Raw genomic sequence first — 21,456 nt, 5'->3', positions numbered from 1 at the left:
GTATCTCTATGGAAGGTCAAGTGAAGCACTTGATGGTCTGCGTCTTTGTTGAATGCACCCCAGCAGAAGAGACAAAGCACTTCCTGCTTAAAACATAGCAGAACAGTGGGGTAGAACTGTTGGGGTCTAGCAAGATGGTTTAGAGCAAGGAGTTTTGGATGCAGAGAGATCTGGATTTGAATTTGGGGTCTGCCCACTTCCAGCTCAGTAATCTTGAGCTATAGGTTACCTAACCTTTACAAATCTCAATTTTCTCATCTGCTCAGTGGGTGTGAAAATAGTATTTTATCTTGCATTTCCCATGAGAATTAAATAGGAAAATGGGTATAACATGTATTGCATAGTTCTCTGTGCAGTTTGGATACTCAGGAGATATTAGCAATTAAGAACTATTTTTATTAGTGACGGTGACAACAAGGATTTTGTCATCCTCTCAATTCTCTGAACTTTGGTTTTCTAATCTTATGTGGGAGGAATACTAGCGCCTCCCAGTGCTGTTGTGGGCTGGTTAAACGCCAAGTGCTTCGCTCAGTGGCTGGTGTGTTGTAAGTGCACAATGAGTATTAGTTGTCATTTTACAGTTGTTATTAAAAATTGTTGTCTTTGGGCAGCAAGATAATATCACATGGCATATTGAGGTTTAAGTCGTATATGTTGGGTAGACTGGGGAGTTAATGGGAAAAACGTCTCTCAGGGTTAAAAGGAGACGGACTTGTTCTAGTCTTTTCCTGGCATTCAGTTGGTGAAGCTACTTACGGTAGCCCAACCTCAGTGTGGCAGACACTGTTGACAGCCCACGCATACCCTCTTGGAACCCAGGGATGCATGCACGCTGAACCAGTGACTCCCACCTGCCGCGCTGCCTGCAACTTTGTCTGCTCTAGCTGCTCCGCCCCTGCACAGGGGGTCTGAAAGTGCTGGGGAGAAATGTGCTGCTCTGCATCTCAGGCTCTCGGGGGGCTGAGCCCCAGGTGCCCACAGCTGTAGCCTTCTCTCCATGACGCAAGATGCATTTGCTCGCCTCCCTTCTCTGCTTCACTTCCCAACCCCTACTTGTAGTTGAATTCTTGCCTCAGAGTCTACTTCTCTGGGGGACGTGGTGACAAGGCATCCAGTTTTTCACTGGGTCAAATGAAATTATAGTTGTTATGACCTTTGAACATCAAACTACAAGTGCTCTAGGTAAGTGAAGACTTCTTACTCTTCTGCCAGGACTGAAGATTTCCTACCGATTGTGTAGACCAAAGAACCAGCCTAAGCTGTTGCCGAACACTGGTGGAGACTCCATCCTCATTCAGGCTACCATGTTCTCACTCCAGGGCTTCTGGCAACTCATACTGTGTCCATCCTCCTCCAATCCTGTTGCTCTCCTTCGGTCATCCTGTTTTATTTTCTCCTCAGCATTTACCATGATATGAATTTCTCTTATTTCTTTATTGGTATACGAGCTCTCCGCCTAACACCAGATTATAAAATCCACAAGCACAGATATAATGTCTTTCTCTTTCAAATCTGAATCCCCAGCAACTTACAGCAGAGCTTGGCACATGGTAGGTACTCAGTCAATAGCTGTTGAATCAATTGATGAATTAATTGATCCATTCTCAGCATCCCCATTGACAGGAAGTTGCAAAAATAATACATAGAGTCCCAAGAACCTTCTGGTCAGCTTTCCCCAATGTTGACATCTTATATCACTATAGCACAATATCGAAGGCAAGAAATTGAGAGCAGGACCGAAAACTGAATCATGTCATTACTCTGTTTACCTGCCTCGTGGCTTCCTACTTCACTTAGAATAAATTCCGTTTCCTGTGTCTTACAAGGCCCTTTGTGGTCTGGCTCTTCCAAACTCTGCCGTCCCACCTCCTCACCCTCTCCTTACGTGTCCCGCCCCCGCCCCCCATGGCTTTGCTCTTGTCATTTCTTCAGAGGTGCTGGGTGGTCTCCTCCCTGACGTCCTTGGATGTGTTCTCCTCTCTGACACGTTCTCCCCACAGCTGTGCCTTCCCATTCTGCAAGTCTCAGCTTAAATGTCACCTTCTCAGAGAGGCTTTCGCTATCCTGTTCCGCTTCTCCCCACCCTTGTGCTTCATTTCTTCCCTTCAGAGCACTAATCAAGACTTCTTCTTATATATTTGGTTTGCTTACATGTCTATTACTGGAGTCTTTCCATCTTGAGTGTAAGCTCCAAGGTGCCAGGAGCTGTATTTTGCTCATCTCAGTACCATTAGAAGTTTGACTTATAAAAACTCAGGCTTATGTAAGTGTGGAGTAGGTTGCTACCTCAACATTCAGTAGCCGACTAACATCTGTAGAGTGCTGTACAGTCCATCAACCTTTTCCACACATGACCAGGTCACTGCCCTATAAAGTAGGATTATCTGCATCCCCATTTTACAGACTGACAATAGTAACGTTCATTGATCACTGCACAAGGTGATTTTAATGCCCTAATGTTGCTTCCCTTGGCCGGCCTCCAATTTTAGCCACAGCTGTTCAAGATAGTTCCTGCTCATGCTGACCGTGATCTTCTTCATGCACACCCCTTTCAAGGCTCCCCTTTATCCCTCCTCAAAGCCACTGTCCCTGGGAGTGGGGGGAAGGGGGTGGCGGTAGCCCTCATGCAGCTTCCCCTCCTCCCACCCCAGCTCATCACCTAACAGTTATTAGGTCTCTGGGCATATTTCTCTGAAATCACAGGAGCCTGCCCAGTCTGCAGGCAAGTGCAACCTGGAAATGAGGGAAAATTACCCCCCGCCCCGGGGCAGCTCTTAGCCAATGGGGGCTGGGGGGGGGGTGGTAGATAAATACTCCAGCTCCTGTCCCTTGATGAGAAATTGCTGGAGCCATTTTGAATACTACTCAAGAATTCTGCCGGTGTTTCCCCCTTCTCTCTCTCCTCCCCTCACCCCCTCACTCTTGCATCCTGGAATCACCTTCCCCTGCCTCCAGGGGAACCCAAACTCAGTGCCTCCTGGGTGTTCCCATGCCTTTACATGCCTTATCTGTTTCATCCTGGTATCATCCTAGGAGGCAGATATGCCATTATCCCCACGGCAGTGGGGGGGGCAGCTGAATGAATGAGAAGTTAAGTGTCTTGCCAGAGGCATCCATTGACTTGTCCACATCCCCCAGGGCTTGGGGATAATCCCTGGGCTGTCAGCTCCCCTTCATTTCCAGGCTGCACTTGGCTTTAGGCTGTGGGTTCAGAAGAATCCTGGGGCCTCTGAGAGGGGATCAGGGAAGACCTAAGAGGGTCAAGTAAATGGCAGCACAGGGGATTCTAACCCAGGCAAGTGGGATCTCAGGACCCACCTGTTCCACCTGGATGCATTACCTCCTTCCAAGGAAAGGCCAGGAAGGGGAAGTCACACCCTGAGATACATTTAGGAGCGGGGAAGCGGCAATTCCCAGTTAGGTCTAGTGGGCACAGAGACCTAGGCTCACCTGCTACACTGATTCTCCCCTTCTGAAAAGGCCAGGTCTACTGTTTTTTTTTTTTTTTCTTGAAACCAGAAGGAATAAAACTAGGTTAGTGAACTCCCTGTTGGATTGGGGGAGCGTTTTATTGTGAATCCGCCTCGGACCGTGGAAGCTTCTGTCTGGACCAGGGCGGGCAGTGCTTTCTGTGGATCAGAGCCCCAGGGGACTTCAGACTGAGGCTGGTAAAGAGAACTGCTAGCTCTGGGGGTTTCTCCACTTTGGAGAGTCCACGACAGTATAGGAAGTAGAGGCCACTCTCTCCTCCTGGAGAGCGCTGAAGGAAGTGGTCACATCTGGCCACTGTCCCAGGAAATGAGGGGTCCTCCCTCCCACGGCCAGCCTGCTGCCTCAAAGGTGTCAGCTGTCAAGGCCTCCTCCTCTGCCCCGGGGGTCCTTTATTCTCATCCTCCTGCAGTCTACACTCTATCTACCCTGCAGCCACTGAGATCTTTCCAAAATGCTGATCTCATTGTGTCCCTCCTCCGCTTAAAATCCACTAGGGAGTTCCCTTAGCTTCTCTGGGATAAAGACAGGATTCCCACTTGTGGCTGCTAGCAGGAACCACCCCCCAACCCTCTTGCCACAGGTCCACCAGCAGCCCGCCTCTGACAAAGCCCCCCTCGCTCACTGTACTCAGGCAACCAGACCTAGCCATCCTGCCTCCCGCCATCTGAGAGCTTTGCAAGGCTGCCTGGGATTCTCTTCTTCCCTGCTACTCTGTCCGTGTGAAAGCAGGGGCAGGCCTCTAGTCTGAAGCTCCCCTCCCCCTAACTAGCTCAAGTCCCTCGGATAAATGTTCTCGTGGACTCCTCTGTCTCTCCATGTTGCACACAGCGTTAAGTGGGGTGATTATTTTAATGTCTGCCTCTTCCAATAGAGTAGAAGCTTCAAGGTGAGGCATGTTTCTGTTTTTTCTTATTCTTACATCCCCAGTGCTTTGCATGGCAGTGGGTGCAGAGGGGGTCCTAAAATGGGAGAAGAAAGGAACGAACAACCCTGGGCTTGGAAACAAGGGCAGGGGAGAGATTGGAAACATTGCGCATTTATACCTTGTATAAAGGTATTGTTAAATCCATTGCTAAAACTAACCAGGTTCTATTGCAATTCTGCACTATCCAGCCAGGGCTGTAAGCAATAACTTTATTAAGGTCAAATAGATATCACAATACAGATTTATCCAACGGGATCCAGAAACTGGTTACAGATATCATCTAAGAAACACGGCTGTTTTGTGCTAAAATGCTTCCAGCATCACAGATCACAGAGTTTGTACATTGATAACAACTTTTATCTGGAAATACAGATGCACGGTTTGCCCTCACTGTTGGGCCTTGATGTTGCAATTGAATTAAAACAAAGAGGCGAAGATTGGTATTTTCTTGATAATGAAAAAATTCTGAGGAATATTTCATGAGAACCCTTTTTGGGATCAGAGTTGCTCACGGAAGTCATTTCTAATTTATGGGTAACACTCAAATCAGAATTAGCAATTAGTAGGTTAAGCCGTGACTGGAGAATTTTTAATAATTGGATCTAGGAACATATTAACTTTACAAATAAATAGGATTTAAAAGTTTAGCTGGTAGTGTAGATTCTACAGAACATCCTTTATAAATTAATATGTCGGCACAATACTTCTGACTATGGTGTCCGATATCTGCATCTCTATTATTCTAAGAAAACAACATTCCATAAACACGAACAGTTATTGGGCCTATTGTTCATAGTCGGTAGAATAAGAGCCACAAAACACCATAGAAAGTTACAAGAATGTAAATATTTAACTAAGTAAATAGAATAAATATTGGGCAGTTACCATATATAACACTGAAATATCGACTAATAGGAGAAAAAAAAAATCCCAAACCTTAGTTACAGTGCATTCAGAATTGGGTAAAGCCAAAGGGACAAATTTGCAAGTATACAAAGTAATGAATATATTTCTTTAAATGTCCATTTAACAAATTCATGGTGCAAACTGGAAAATTTTCATAAATACAGTTCAAATATTCATTTAGTGAGAAAATGCTTATTCATGCACTAAATCATATGAACACTGATTGATTCTCAAGTAAAAAAAAAAAAAACCAGCGTAATTGTCTGAAACAAATACTTAGAGACTCACAGTCCTACAGGGTCTACAACCAAACACAATAACACATGCACGTGTGATACACCAAATTATCTTATAGAAATCATTAAAACATCTTTCGCATCAAAACGCATCGGGAAACTCAGTGCTATATAATTTACTTTATGCATAATACATACTAGAGACTTTAAGCTACAAAATGCTTTTACTATCTCAACACACCTACATAACAATCATAAAAGTATCTGTGTATATAACAAGGTACTCTCCAATTAAGCTTCTATGATGAATAATGTATCTCCTCATGTCGTCTCCTCTCTAAGTACCATTTATCACGACCCAGGCTTTTCTGCCTTAATGAGACTCCAGATCTCTGATTTACATTCAACACCCTCTGCATTAATAATTGATTGGAACTCTTATAAAATTCTTCTGCTACTAGAATGGAAGGTGGTGAAGCTTTCTCCAGAAGAATGCAAATACTACCTGTTAAATCTGATTGGTAAAAGAAGCTGGGCCACTGGACTGTTGGCCAAACTCATCGGAGGACGGCCCCAAGCTCGCCTGCTGCCCATACCCACCACTTGACCCATAGCTGTCTTGGTTGTAGCCGCCGTGGTTATAGCTGCTTGAGTGCTTCTCCATCGGGTCTGAAAGATACCTCTGTCCTGAGGAATGCCAGCCGGTCTCCTTGAAAACAAACCAGATGTTTCCAGCCCAGAGGATAAAGTTCAAGAACCCAAAGACCTAAAGGAGAATCAGAGCAAGTGAGTTGAGAGACAGAAACGCAAGAAAAATCTCAACTTCAGAAAAATCCTTCACGATACAATGTAAGGCTACTTTCCGTTCAAGATTGAGATCTCTTCCAATTTTTCATTTGGATCTGCTATTTCCTTTAGAATATCTGACTTTTATTGAATGCTTCCTACACATTGGGCACTGTATAAAGGGCTTAGTGTGTATGGATTCATTCAGCCTGAGAAGAAGGTGCTATTATTATACCCATGTTAAAGATGTGAAAACTGAGGTTCAAGACACGAATCTTGTTCAAGGTCACATGACTTGCTAAGTAGTACATAAGGGTCAAGCCCTGTTCTGTCTGACTCCATCATTTGAGTCCTTACTGAAGCGTTACTGTCTCCCCAAGTGAGGGATTCCTCATTGTGTAAGAGGTCTTTGGGGGATACAGAGTTGAGAACTCTCATTTTAATGATAGTGCATTAATTTACAAGGTTACCTTCCCATTATGGCTAGAGATCCTACTCTTCCAGGTCTTGTAATGCTATAAAAAATGAGTCAACTTAAAGATAGAAGTATGGAGTAAGCATTCATACAGGTGGCATGCAGGTAAGCACACGAATGTTAGTGCACACAGAGGCTGTGACTTTGAATAGTTGAACTTTCTGTGCCTCTCACATTCAGAAATGAATGTTGAAGCCAGACGAGTGAAATGCAGATGTCAGAGAAGTAGGCGATGTTTTCCCAAGAACTGGATGTGAGGCTTTCCTATAGAAATTCCTCTTACACTCCAAAAGGGTGTTGTTGGTGAATCAGAGGATCAGGTGTTGCCTCCCCAGGCCCTGAGGGTTTGATGGAAGCAGCACTGTTCACTGGTGCAAGAGGCCCCAAACAGAACAGCTGTTCCACACCTTTCCCCCGGGGGCATTGGTTGACCTGGAAACTAACCACAGGCAGTGGATTTTAACAGCCCCCTACTGGAGACAGACAACAGTATGATATAAAGCTGTGATGACATTAAAGTACATTTAGTAGCCACTCCAGCGTGACAATCACCAATCAGAATGGACTTGGGCCACCGCCAAAGCTCTGGAATTTGGGTGCTGGAAGTCCTCTGCTGGGCCAGAATTTATCCTTTTGTTGCTGGATGGTAAGGTGGTCCTGAGTGCCCTGTGGGTGGGAGTGGGGGGCTAGTGTAGTCAAGATGAGGCACCTTGGGGCCTTGGAGCAGGGGCTTTTCACCAAAGTATTTGAGTATTTTAGCAGCAGGTGGATCAGGGCACACTACTTGAATGTCAACTTGGGAGTCATCCCATGGGTTTTGAAATCAGGGTGGCCTAAACTCTGCACCTTCTTGCTCTATGACCTTGGACAAGGCAGTTAGCCTCTGGAACTCAGCTTCTTTTGCCACCCCCCCTTCTATGGAATGAAAACAATTATTCCTTCCTTGGGTGACAGTTGTAAGGATTAAAGAGAACATGTGTAAAGCAGCTAGATGGTGTTGGACACATTAGAAAATGTGGTAAGCTATGCTCTGAATACTTTCCCCAGTATTTCCATGAATTGTATTCAGTTGGCTCTTTGGCTGCAGCATAAGCTGACGTGGGACTTTGACGATAGGGGATGTCGGCAGCCCAAGCAGTATTTAGGCCCTCACCTGATCCAAAAGACTGGTTTATCCCTTCTTCCTTCTCTCCCATTCTACCCTCTTTTTTTCCTTTAATGTTAACTGACGTTTGTTTAACATTGTTTTATGCCATGCTCCAGGCTCCTTGCTACGGGAGATACAAAGCATAAATAAGGTACTCACAGGATAACAGTTGTGTGATCAAAATGAATTAGGTAATCACCGATAACACTGTAATATACATGCAGGATCTTTCATCTGTGTGTACAGTAACTAGGATATTTTCCATCAAAGGGAGATCTTGGTTAAATTGTATCTTTGTAAGTATATGTCAATATATGAGTAGAAAAAAATTATCAAGGAATATTTTCAGACATGAAGAGAGGGCTCTGCCCAGAGCTGTCATTTTATGTTTCTTATTCCTTGATTTCTCCCTTTTGCTTGCTGCTACTTGGTTTCTAGGAAAGGTATGCTCAGGAAGAACACAGAAATCAGGGAAATGCAACTTAAAAGTGAGAACATACAAAAGGTGTCCCCATGGGCATGTGTCAGGAGCAGCGATGTCTTATTCCATTGTCATCACACTGATATTGCAGACTCCTGGCTGGCCCGTTGTAGGGGCTCATGGGCCCTTTCATCTTTTCTTGCCATTTTGCTGCAACTGAAGTTGGAGTAAGGATTTTGATTCAAGCTCACATGTGGGGACAACGGAAGGAGAGACCGAAAGAAAACGTGCATAGTGTGAGAAAGAATGAGGAGATGAGATCTAGATTAGCCGAGAAGATGTGTCAAGATTGCCTATGATGAAGCTGGAGAAGCAGAAGTAGAAATTATGGAGAGAACAGTTATGCTCAGGGAATCTTTGCAAGAAAAGTTGAGAGAGGAAAACAACAACAACATTCTTTTCCCCTACCCTGTTTTTTGGGCTCTAACGCGATATGACATTTAGGAAAATGAAGGTATTATAGAGGCAGCTTTTGGTTGACACATACTGAACATCTGCCCTATGCTGAGCACTGGGCTAAGTATTTATCATCTATTATCTCATTGAATCAACAGTCTTGTGAGGTCTGGTTGATAATAGCCCCACTTCAAATAATGAAACTAAGGATTAGGGACCTTAATGAATTTGCCCAAGGGCAGTCAATTATTGAGCAGTGGGGCCAGGATTCAAACCCTGGCAGACTAACTCCAAAGCTATGCCCTTAACTGTTTCAAGTGGCAACAGCATTCGGGGACTTTGGCTCTAGTCTGGCATTGCTGTCACCACTTGGGATGTCTTATGCAAATCCCTTCCCCGCAGCTACCTGCATTTGAAATATCTGGATAGCTCCCTGCCTATTTGTGTGAGTGTGAAATCACAGATGCCAAAATGCTTTGGAGAAAGTAAATTTGTTACCCAGGTAGAAATACCATTGCTCTTGCTGAATCAGTTACTTGTAGAGGTCACCCCTTGTGGTGTGTCTGGCTCCTCCTCCAAAGCCTACTAGACTTGCCTAGTAGGCAAGTTGGTTTGGTTCTGTGAGCCATATTTTCTCTGCACAATTCCCCCAACCCCCAGCCAAGGTGGACACCTGGCCCAAGATGAGCTAATGAGATTCTCTCTGCCAGAAATGTGGGATTAGACCTGAGTGATTTTTAGTTCAATTCAAGATGTTCCTTTAAAAAGAAACAGGGGCGCCTGGGAGGCTCAGTTGGTTAAGTGTCCGACTCTTGGTTTTGGCTGGGGGCATGATCTCAGGTTGTGAGATTGAGCCCCGCATAGGGCTAGGTGCTCAGCCAGAGTCTGCTTGAGATTCTTTCTCTCTCTCTCCCTCTGCCCCTCCCCTACTCTCTCTCTCTCTCAAATTAATAAATAAATCTTTTTAAAAAGATAAAAAGAAATACAAACTCAGAAACCGTGGGGTGGCTATCTTCCCTTGTGTAAGCAGGAAAAAGAAAAAATGCATCTGAAAAGAGACAATTATATAATAGACATTCAGAAAGAGAGAGATGAGGGATGAACGATGCGAACTGCCTAGTTTCCTGCCAGTCTTCCAGTTCTGGCCCCGGGGTTTGGCCCTTAGAAGACACATTTCTGGTGTCTTTCTAATTACTTTTACTTTTTGTGAAAAGCTAGCTCAATAGGATTTGAAGCCAAATGAGTTTGTAATGGAAAAAAAAAATCACTGCGTTTTGGCAGATAAATATTCTTTCCCTTTGCTTTTGGTAATAGAAATTTTGTTTACCTCGAAAAGCCCAGTTGCAGTCAAGTGGCGTGAGCTCTGTGCTGGAACTTTAAATCAGGAGAGGAGTATGGAAGGTCAGGTATGCCCTGGTATCTGACATCTGGAACCTTGGTCCAGCTCTAGATGCTGCTTTTTGTAGAGCCTGTTTCATCAGATTTCATCAATTTTCTGAGCTACTTCTTACCTTTCCAAAGATATTTTTTTTTTCCTGATGAGGTTAGTCAGGGTCAGTTTCTGTTACTTGCAACCCAAACATTCCAGCACATACGGGCATTGGTGCAAAAGGGGGTACAGAGAACAGACGTTAGGGATAGGCGGATTGTTTTGCTTTAGCTCCTTGAATTGAATTTTCTGTCACTAGGACCCTTAACTGTTGTAGATCCAGAACTGTCCTCTCTCACAGAACATGCTATTTGGTTTCCATCATTTCTCTTTTTGATTTTTTAAAAATTTATTTTGTTAAGATTTTATTTATTTGAGAGAGAGAGAGAGAGAGAGCACGAGTGGGAAGGGAGGCAGAGGGAGAAGCAGACTCCCCTGCTGAGCAGGGAGCCCGATGCAGGACTTGATCCCAGGACCCCAGGATCATGACCTGAGCCAAAGGCAGACACCTAACCAACTGAGCCACCAAGGCGCCCCTCTCTTTTTGATTTTTTTTTAAAAATTTTAATTACGTATTTTATTTAAAAATATACACGTATGTATAAAATTTAGTGGATATTTTCTTTTCTTTTTTTATTTGAGTATAATTGACACACAACATGGATGGACCTAGAGGGTATTATGCTAAGTGAAATCAGTCAGGCAGAGAAAGGCAAATACCTCTTTTTGATTTTAGGAGACACCTCACATTGTTTCTCATTCAAAATTCCCATCGCCTAGTCTAAAACTTGTTAGAGACATCAGAGGTAGAATTAAATAGACCATGCAGGATGTCATAATGTATTAGAAGATTGATTAGTAATTGGACAAACACATTGGGTGATTTTTCTCTTTGTTCTCTTAGATTTTGAGATCCAGATTATAATAACCTTCATTCAGCACTGCCTAGAAAGAAACTGCAGAAGCAGGAGAATATATTTCCATGCATTCAGCGGCAGGTGTGGCCAGCAATGAGCAAAGATGATGGTGAGACCCTCAGACACACTTTCATCCCATGTTTCCTCTCTCACCAAGGCAGGATCCACCATCAAATCATCAGGAAATGATTAGCAACCCTTTCCCCCGTCTTAAATGCCTTCTCAGATTAAATTTCAGAAAGCTGTAAAACATAAGCTAACCTTGAAGCCAAGATAATTATTTTTAGGGATTGCTAAAGAATGTTTTTCCTTCTGCAAACACAGTCAGGTCTTCTATTCTTCCGTAACGACTGCTTTTTGCTGCCATTATAGCTTCTGTCTTTCTTAGATGCAGTTTCTTTAACATAACACAAGCATCCAATTTAGCTGCCCTGCTATTTGTCAGATTTTCTGTCTTCCTGTGAGAGATATACATTTGATAATATTTGATTTTGTTCAACTAATATAGTTCCCCTTTTCCAAAGTTACCAGGCAATTAAACCGGGAACATGGAGGAGATAAAAAAAATTACTGTAACTATTAAAGTATTTTTTATACTGTGCAATTCTTCCCGCGTCCTACCAGGTCTGCGTGTTTTTTCTCCAGACAATCAACTGGATGTATTCTAGCTATGTGTGGCTTGAACAATGTTTTCTTCCCAGGAAACCTCTCTGCCATCAAATATTCCTTTTAACTTCTGGCAGGCTTCAGCCTTAAAGTTCAGATTTTATATCTGCTTCTGGCTTAGAATTTTGACTTGACTGTCATCCAAGCAGCGGTTGCCAATACCTGCTGGGTTCTTACTAAGACTCCTTAATTGGCGGCATTAAAGCCCATGGGTTCTGACAATAGAAAACTTGAAGACCAGGGGATCATCTTGCACAGGGAGTGAAATATCGCCTCTTACATTGGCCTAGTTTTGGAGGCAGAAATCTCCAAGATGACTTCTGAGATGCTTTTCCTATTACTTGAATGGCAAACAAAGATTTGGGAGGTAAAGTATAGATGAAAACATACCACGGAAGTGTTTAAGCTGGACATTACAGGGCTGTGGACCGCCATGCATTTGTTGGACGGCTGTTTGCAAGCTGACATCAGTAACAAGACTTCCTTGGGATCCGTCGCGACCTTGACATCAGACAGTCCTTTCGCCCAAGCTGATGAACCCACCAACCACAAGAATGAAAAGACTACGGTGACGACGAAGTCCTACAGAAACAGAAAGATAAAACAGTAAAAGAAGTGTGAAGTTTAGAAACGAATTGGTTACTTTATGCAACTATGCGACTTGCCTTTTGGAAAATTCCTAGATCCCAGAGCACTGGAACCAGGGAGAAGTTGAAAAATAAATAAAGTTCTGTGACATTATATTTATATTTGTATAAAATAAACAATGGTAATATTTATTGAATGCGTGCTGTGTTCCAGGAATGATACTAGGTACTTATAGCCCTCCTCTAATTGTTCCTACAACATCCCTGTGAAGAAGTTCCTATCATTGTCCCAGTCACAATTGACAAAACTGGGACAGGGGATGATCGAGCGGCTTGTCTAGATGCCCACAGATAATCAGTGATGGCGTCAGCACTCAAACCTGACAAGCCAACCCCTAAGCCCACAATCTTAGCCACCCTGTGCTGATGACTGTGAACAGAGAGATTTGTCGATTGCTAAAGACTCCTAGATAGCAATATTCATTCATTCGCTCATTCTTTTTTTTCATTTAACAAACCTGTGTGTCATCTAGTGTATGCTTGGGACGGTGTTAAGTGGGAGGTACTAACAGCCATAATGTTTATGAGTGCTTTTTTATCCTTACAAATATCATGTTAGACAATATTTTTAATACCCATTTTAAAGATGAGGAAATCAAGGCCCAGAGATATAAGGTAACATATAGAAAGGGGCAGAGCTAGAATTCAAATCCAGATCTGTCTGACTTAGAAAAGGATCTGCTATGATTACAGGGGAAAGAAGCTTCTTTTTTCACATGAAACAACATCTCTACAATGTAAGAGGGTGAATATTTTAAAGAGACATTCTGAGCATCTGGGCTACTTCTCATATCCTCCCTCATGACTCAGAGGGGGTGGGGGTTGGGAGTCACTGTCCAAGCTGGAAGCAGACCGTGTTCCAACATAGGACAGGTTTTCAGATTTACTTATTTATGCCTGACTACAAAAAAATGTTGCATCCTGCTTATCTAGTATACGAAAAACACTGACCTGGAAAGGAAAAGAGTACGTTTGCTATAACGAACAGAAAGATTTATTTTTTTTATTCTGAATGATAAGCCTGTCATGTAGAAAACTTGCCCTGTGTCTCTTTCGCACCCAAAGGCATGGCACATCTGACTTGTTCTGGTGAGTTTTCCCTCATGACATGACTGAGTTATTTTTCATCAAATCCCAGGATCGACACTGAGGGAACTCTTACATTGTAAGGATGCTGTTGTGGATGGTATTTGTTAGGTGTGACTTGTGTTTCATATATCCTTGTAAACTATCTTAAGTTGTTTCTGGAATGAATGGTGGTATAAACAGACAAACAAACACAATATCTACAGCAATCAATAACAACATTTGGAATCAAGAGACTCAAGTGTTTTGAGTCTGAATTACAAACTGGAGGAATGGTTACAAATAAATAAGACAGGTTGACTCTGTCAAAGACAAATTTAGGTTCATGTTCAATCTGGTACTTTGTTCATTCATGCATGCTTTCATTCAAACAGTCATTTTTGAGTAATGTGCCAGGTACTGGGCACAGTCCTATGAGGGAACTAAGAAAATGCAAAATATGGACTCTGCTTTCTTGCTGTTGCATATTTGTCAGGGGCTCTAGACACCCTATCGTTCCAATTATGAGACAGTAGCTGTCATTATTTATGCTCATCATAATTAAAAGTAGACTTGAGAAAATGGTGTTAGGGTGGGGAAACAAGAACAGAGTCATGTGAAGACCTATCCATTGGAAATTGGAGAAAATACTATCAAAACTTTTAGACTTTTAATAATAGTAAGAATGCCTATATGATCTCACTGATATGAGGAATTCTTAACCTCAGGAAACAAACTGAGGGTTGCTGGAGTGGTGGGGGGTGGGAGGGATTGGGGTGGCTGGGTGATAGACATTGGGAGGGTATGGGCTATGGTGAGCACTGTGAATTGTGTAAGACTGTTGAATCACAGACTTGTACCTCTGAAACAAATAATACATTATATGTTAAAAAGAAAAGAAGATAATAGGAAGGGAAAAATGAAGGGGGGAAATTGGAGGGGGAAACGAACCATGAGAGACTATGGATTCTGAGAAATAAACTGAGGGTTCTGGAGGGGAGGGGGTAGAAGGATGGGTTAGCCTGGTGATGAGTATTAAAGAGGGTACCTATTGAATGGGGCACTGGGTATTACACACAAACAATGAATCACGGAACACTACATCAAAAACTAATGATGTAATGTATGGTGATTAACATAACATAATAAAATTGTAAAAAAAAGAATGCCTAACATTTATGGAGCACTTTTTATATGTGCAGTATTTTCCCAAGTTTACATGAATTAACTCATTTAATCCTGACAACAGCACTGTGAAACAGATGCTAATCCAGTCCCCATTTAACAGTTGGGGAAACTGAGGTACTAAAGGGGTTCAGTAAAACTGCTCAGAGTAAGGAATTAGCCAGTGGTGGAGTCAGGAACGTCAGCCTGGTCAGCTGCTTCCGGTACCTGTGAGCTTGACTAGTCTATACTTTCCCTCATGTCCACTTTAAGGAATACTGATCTTCTTATTTAAAACAAATAAAAAAATAAAACAAGTACACTAAAAAGCTCCAAAGTTGGACTTGAAGTCCTGCTTAATTTAGATATGACAAATAGTAATGAGTCATTTTCCATAAACAAACTTCATGATTGAAGTCAAGGATCTGTGTCCTTGAGGGTTAAGTAAACACATTATATTTGGTAGAACATCTAAACATTTACCCCAGTACCATTTTGCAAAGAGACAGCAATATATCATATTAAAGTATCTTCTGTACTAGGTTAACAGCTCAGAGTCTGTCATCAGATAGACCTGGGGCTGAATCCTGACCCTGCTACTCACTAACTGTGTTCTTGGGCAGTTTACTAGACAACTTGATGTTGCAGTTTAGTTCACTGTAAAATGGAACAATAACAGTTTTTAGTTCACTGTAAAATGGAACAATAACAGTATCTGTCTCACAAGATGGTTATGAGAAGTGAAAATACATTTTTTTTGTTTGTTTGTTTGCCTGTTTCTCCCAGTAAGAGGTCAGCTCCATGAGGGCAGGAACTGTCTACTTTGCTCATTGCTGAGTCTTGGCACAAGAGTTGCCATCAACAGTTAGTCAAAGAATGAAGGAAGGGAGAAATACACAAAATGGTCCCAATTTTGATAAGATGTTTACATTTATGTATATAACATGTGTAAGAGTTTACCAAGTGGTGGTTGTAGGATTAAAGATGACTTTTATTTTGTTTTATGTAAGCTTATGTATTTTTTTAAAAAAAGATTTATTTATTTTAGAGAGAGAGAGCATGAGCGGGAGGGACAGAGGGAGAGGGAGAGAGCATTCCAAGCAGACCCCTCCCCCCCGCCCTGAGCCCGATGCGGGGCTCCATCTCATGATCCTGAGATCAGGATCCCAACCAAAACCAGGAGTCGGATGCTTAACTGACTGCGTCATCCAGGTGCCCCTAAGCTTATGTATTTTTAAACATACCTTATTTTAAATTAGACCAAATAAAAATAATGTGGCAATGTAATCAAGACATTGACTGACAGAACTTCAGATGGCTCTGTTTGTCCTTACAATAGCATCAGGATTTATAATTAGACCAAATAATAAATGTCATTAGAATTGAGTTTTGCAGCAAAGGGTTCCAGAAAGTAGTCTCAAGTGCCATGTTTCCACAACTAAGCAAAGTGTGAAGATGAGGAGATTATGTAAAAAGTTCTAGATAAAGAATATATTAGCCTGAACTATTTAATTTTTGGCTTTGGCATTTAGCCTGAGTTAGAGGCCACTTGCAGAGAGTGCCGTGTGGGAGCAAATCCTTGACCCTACATTTCTCCCTTCCAATCTCCTGTTGAGGCTCCCATTAGCCAAACCCAGCTGGAACCCAGCGGGCAGGTTGCCCACTGCCGTGATCCATGCAGTCAGGTCCTGGCACAGAGCAAGATGGGGAGGGACAGGGCGTCCATCAGAAGCTGTCCCGAACTAGAAGTTGTCTCCAGAGCCTCAACCATAGCTGCCGTGACCCGTGTTCACCAGGCACTCTGCTCAGCACTTACAGACATCATTAACCTTACGACATAGGTACTTGACATTAGCCCTGCTTTTCTTATGAGAAAACTGAAGCAGTGACAGGGTGAATACTTTCCTTATAATTAATACCTGGCTTGATTATGTATCATGCGCTTTCTGAAAAGCTGGGGGAAAAGATGCTCTTTGGTGTGTTTATGTAAATAATTACCTTAGCTGGTGTTCTCTAAATTTTAGTCATTTTGGTACCACCAAACAATTTTTATTTTATCCACATTCTCTCATGTTATTGTTTCATCTTTCATTTAAAGCAAATTACCCTTTTTATATAAGTGAGGTCATCTCAGAAGGAAATTATATGTGTACTATAATATCAAACCAACACAACTTGCCATGGATAGGTGGGAATTGCAAACATAAGTGCTCCACAGTGAAAACAGAATACCTTAAATTCTAGCTGGGGATGTTTGCACAAGGCTTTAGAATCTAGGATCTTTGTTAAAAGGGAGATTAACAAGTGTTAGAGGGATATTAAAGAAATACTAGCATGACCTAACCAGAAGACCTGAAGTTAACTAGAATGTGGAATAAGTTCCTCAGTCATGTTACTTAATGCTATGTTAAGGGCCCAGCTACACCATCTGCTGCATCAGGAGGGGTAAATTCCTCCCACTTGAGAGGGGATTTTCTTCTGATGGTGCAGACAAGGACCTGGTGTTTACAAATGCTGCTTCCCCATGTCTATCTAAAAGAAATAGTGTGCAGGGAACAAACTCAAGAGGTGAATCTGTAACATTTACAGCTAGGTTATCATGTGCATAATTAACCCTTTGAAGGTATCTTCTGCTGGCTTTGCTTGTGTTCTTTATTCTCATAGAGTGGGCAGGCTGCCATTAGAGTGCCTTCATGCTTCCAAAAAACCCTCACACTTGGGATCTCTGTGGTCCCCATAAAACCCCAAAAAGTAGTCAGAGGAGGTTATTAGGCCCATATTACAGATTAAAAAAAAACAAAACTGTAGCCGAGAAGGATAAGTGGATTTGCTTATGGTTCATTAAGTGGTTTATAAAATATGCTCTGGGCTGGTGGTCTCTCTGTACCTAAAGAACACTGACACCCTGGATAGAGAGGACACTGCCATGCTGCCTGGCCCTGTGTCTGCAGTATGTTCTAAGTATGTGCTCAGTGATCCAAAAATACAGCCTCCTCGGCCGAGGGAGCAGCAAGGCTTACGGCTGGCTGGGTGCTTTGTTTCCAGTTTGTTTGCTGGGTGTGTTTGGTTGCCCCCACTTCTCCTAATTTGCTGTTAGCAAGCTCATTTTCACATTAGAATGTAATTTTGTATATTACTGATGCTTGTCCTGGATCACTCTGGGTTATGAGAGGGAATCATCTTTGGTGATGGAAATCTTTTAGAGGCAGGTAAACCTACCTCCCCCGATAGCAGCACCCTGGATATTGGTAAAATAGTCAATTCTCCTATTTCTATCTTTTAGCAAATATTCTCAGTATTTCAACTCCTATGACATTATTATCTGCCTCCTCGATGGCTTTGCTATTTATTCTGTGGCTGACACTTATGCCGACAGTCTGTACCAGAAACAGGGCAGCCCAATGAGTTACCCTCACCCTCAGTGTAACTGGATTTGCTTTGCTAAGTCAGCTTTCAGGAATCCCGGAATGAAGCTGGGAATCAGGATACACAGCATCAAACAGCAAGATAGAAGCTCAGCTCAGGACAGAGCTTGGGACCTGTGTTGGAAGAGAGAAGAGCTCAGCAGTGTCTGGATGGAATAACTTCTTGTCCGCTCACAGGTTTATTTCATTATTTCATGTGAAGGATGAACACTAGTGACCTCTGACTTCTGGAGAATGTCTTCAGTTGTTAACATGATGTTGCAGAAGATCATTTGATGTTCACAATAACTGCAAGAGGGTGAAGATAATTATACCCATTTTACAGATTCAGGGAAGTTAAGTGATGTGTCCCCGTCATCACAAGTATTGAGATTTGAATGCAGGGCAAAGGGCTCCATGTTTAGTGAATGACTTTTCCATCAGGTCCACACTTTCTTAAGTTTGAGTTACCTCCTTATTGTGGGAACACAGACATAGAAATAAATAACGTGGGGCTTCCTAACGCTGGGAGAAAGGCATTTTTCTTCACAATTGTCTTTCAGTCTGACAACTAAAGAAGAAAGTCTCAGCTGGGTGCTAATCTGTCGCTAACATCTATTTAAAAATATTTAACACCCATTTATCAGAGGAAATTGGCCCCAGGCTCAGAGGCTTCACACAGCAATGGTATTTGGCTGCAATACACTACTCCTTACTCTCCATTGGTTCGTTTCTATGTTTATCTCCTAATTATGACAAATAATGCTGGATTTCTGTATCCAGTAGTGGTACAGGGTTTTCTTCAAAATTACCTTGTATTTAAGTTTAAATTTATGGCTCAGGTGACAGAAGCAGGGCAGAGGATGGCTGAAGTTGGGAAAGGGCTCTAAGACCCCATTCTGGGGAGGGAACCCTGAGATGGTGCTGTCCAATAGAAGGTGAGCCAGAAATGTGATTCATATACATAATTTTAAGTTTCTTAGTAGTCCCATTAAAAAAAAAAAGCAAAAAGAAACTGGTGTAATTAGTTATATGAAGACAGTATATGTATTTATAGAATAAAACCGAATATATAAGATTATTAATAAGACATTTTACTTTTTTTGTATGAAGTCTTTGAAATCTGGTGTGAATTTTATATCTATAGCCCATCCTAATTTATATCACCCACATTTCAACTGTCCAGTAGCCACGTTGCTATTGCTATCGTATTAGACTGCGCAGCTCTAAACCATAGTGAACGAATGGAAGTACATTTCCATCCACAGTGAGAGTGATGCTCCTTCTCCAATTTTGGGTCATTGATGTCACATTTTCTTTTGGTACTTGAGTCTGAGATGACCCTAGCTGCCATTTGTCAGCTTAGCTTTCACAAGGCCAGCATGCCTCTCATGTCCCTCCTGGCCTGTAGGACCCCGTATGTGAGTTGATAAGAGCAACCCAATGCATGGCCCCAGTGGTCTGGTAGAGGTCTGAAGGCAGACCAGTGTGACCAAAGAGGCTTGGACCTTCCGTATTGGCAGCCCACAGGAGGAGATGGCCTATAGGGACAGTGGGGACTGCATTTCAGGCTAGACGTAGGGGAAAATCTGACTTGACCTCTCTCTTCTCAGGACATGTGCAGGACGGTGGCTGGTGGAATGGGATGAAATATACAGTTCCATTTTCCAGATGGAATAATTTACTTAACTCCAGCTTGAAAGATCAGAGCCAGGATTTGGAGCCAGGGAGTTTGGCTCCAGAATCTGGGTTTTTAATCTATTATTAAAGGGCTCTATTGCTTTTAGAGACCTTTTAGAGGCTCACAATAAAAATTAAGTTGCAATATTAATACTTCTGGCTAGCATTTATGGGGCAGTTACTATGATTCAGACACTGTGTGTCCCATACATTATTCCTTTAATTCTGCTAATAGCACTTCGAGACGACTATTATTGACCCCACTTTCCAGATGAGATAATCAAGGTTCAGAAAGATGAAGTGAGTTGCTGGTGTTCTCAGAGTGATTAAGTTGCTGAGCTTTGTTTGCAAACAAGGTTTGCTGAGCTCCAAAGTCTGTGTCCCTTGCTGGTGGGTGAATCGCATTATATTCCAAAGTAGCTTTAACGGGGGGCCCAACATGTGTCAGGCATGATGTTAAAATGCTTTCCATATTTCATCTCAGTTCTGCCTTACCACAGCCCTATGAAGTAGCTGTTAGTTTTTTGTTTTGTTTTGTTTTGTTTCTTTAACAGATGAAGGAAGTGCTTAGAGAAGTAGAGGAACTGAATACAAAACTTAGATCGATTGGACTCCAAATCCCATTCATTTCTTCATTTGTCCCTTGTTCTATCAGTTCCTTTTCGTAATTACTTGCCCAATATTTATGATCTTCCCACTACAGGCTAGGTACTGTTCAAAAATGGAGTAGGGACAGGTGGGTACCAGTGTTCAAGTGGTTTGCACCTTTCCTTTCTCTGCACAATCTGGATTGTTTTATGTTATTAATGTAAAATGCACTACAGTCACACCATTAATGAATTGAAATTTTGCAAAAGGAAAGAGGTAGTGGGTGCTGATCTTCTGTTATAAAGGCTGAGTAGTAATCAGTCATCTTGTTTCATGTGGGAAGAGTCTGGCTTATGCTTGAGAATCAGTGTGGGACTTCATTTCTTTTCCTCTTAAGTTAAATTTGACTGTGATTGACACACGACACTTTCTCTTTTTTAGGCTGTTCTTCAGAGAACTTTATCAATTGATCTGTGGTTGCTCAGCTGTGGAACTGGGGCCTCCTGTTTCTTGTTTTTCACTTTTCTTATGAAAAGAAGACTTTTTAAAAGATCCTCTGCCTCTCTCCTTTTAGCTTAGTCATAGACAATTGATTTCATAATCTTTGTGCAAGAGGGAGGTATTCTTGGCTGTTTGACAACCTCAGAATGGATGCAGTCCTCACTAGCTCGCTGCAATGTTGTTGTAAATCAATATTAAAAACACCCCTTAAAAACTGATTTGATTTCTAATTGACCCTGCCCAACCTTTTCACTATAAATAGCACAAACTTTTCAAAACAAGTTCATAGAAATATTGGAAGATTAATAACAGTTCAAAATAAATTAGTAGTAATAGTAGCAGTATTGCTTGTAGTAATTGCTACTGAGTCAATGCTTACTTTGAGCCATGCACTGTGCTAAGGCCTTCATGTGATTTATTCTATTTAATCTTCATTAAGAATTTGTGAGGCAGGTCTCACTACATACAGGTTTTTAGAAAAGAAAGCATCACATAATGGTTAAGTCTATTGTCTTTGGAATCAGTCAGCCTTGGAATCAGTCATCTCAACT

At 42.2% G+C, this 21,456-nt stretch overlaps 1 protein-coding gene across 1 annotated transcript in view; it reads right to left on the bottom strand.

Annotated features, from left to right (window-relative positions):
* Positions 1–4,612: 4,612 nt before the first annotated feature.
* SYNPR (synaptoporin) overlaps positions 4,613–21,456 on the bottom strand; it is a 148,692-nt gene continuing 131,848 nt past the window's right edge. The window contains exons 4-5 of the mRNA XM_081820256.1: positions 12,247–12,438; positions 4,613–6,325 (exon numbers count right to left, since the gene is read on the bottom strand). Of these exons, the coding sequence (XP_081676382.1) occupies positions 6,068–6,325; positions 12,247–12,438 (450 nt within the window). The 3' untranslated portion in view covers positions 4,613–6,067. The remainder of the gene's footprint in view (positions 6,326–12,246; positions 12,439–21,456) is intronic.

This window comes from Leptonychotes weddellii, chromosome 1 (assembly GCF_054177405.1).
Source record: "Leptonychotes weddellii isolate Sample4059 chromosome 1, ASM5417740v2, whole genome shotgun sequence".
In the NCBI taxonomy this organism is placed as follows: Eukaryota; Metazoa; Chordata; class Mammalia; order Carnivora; family Phocidae; genus Leptonychotes; species Leptonychotes weddellii.
The sequence above is the reverse complement of the archived record's forward strand: the minus strand, read 5'-3'. Positions and strand labels throughout refer to the sequence as shown.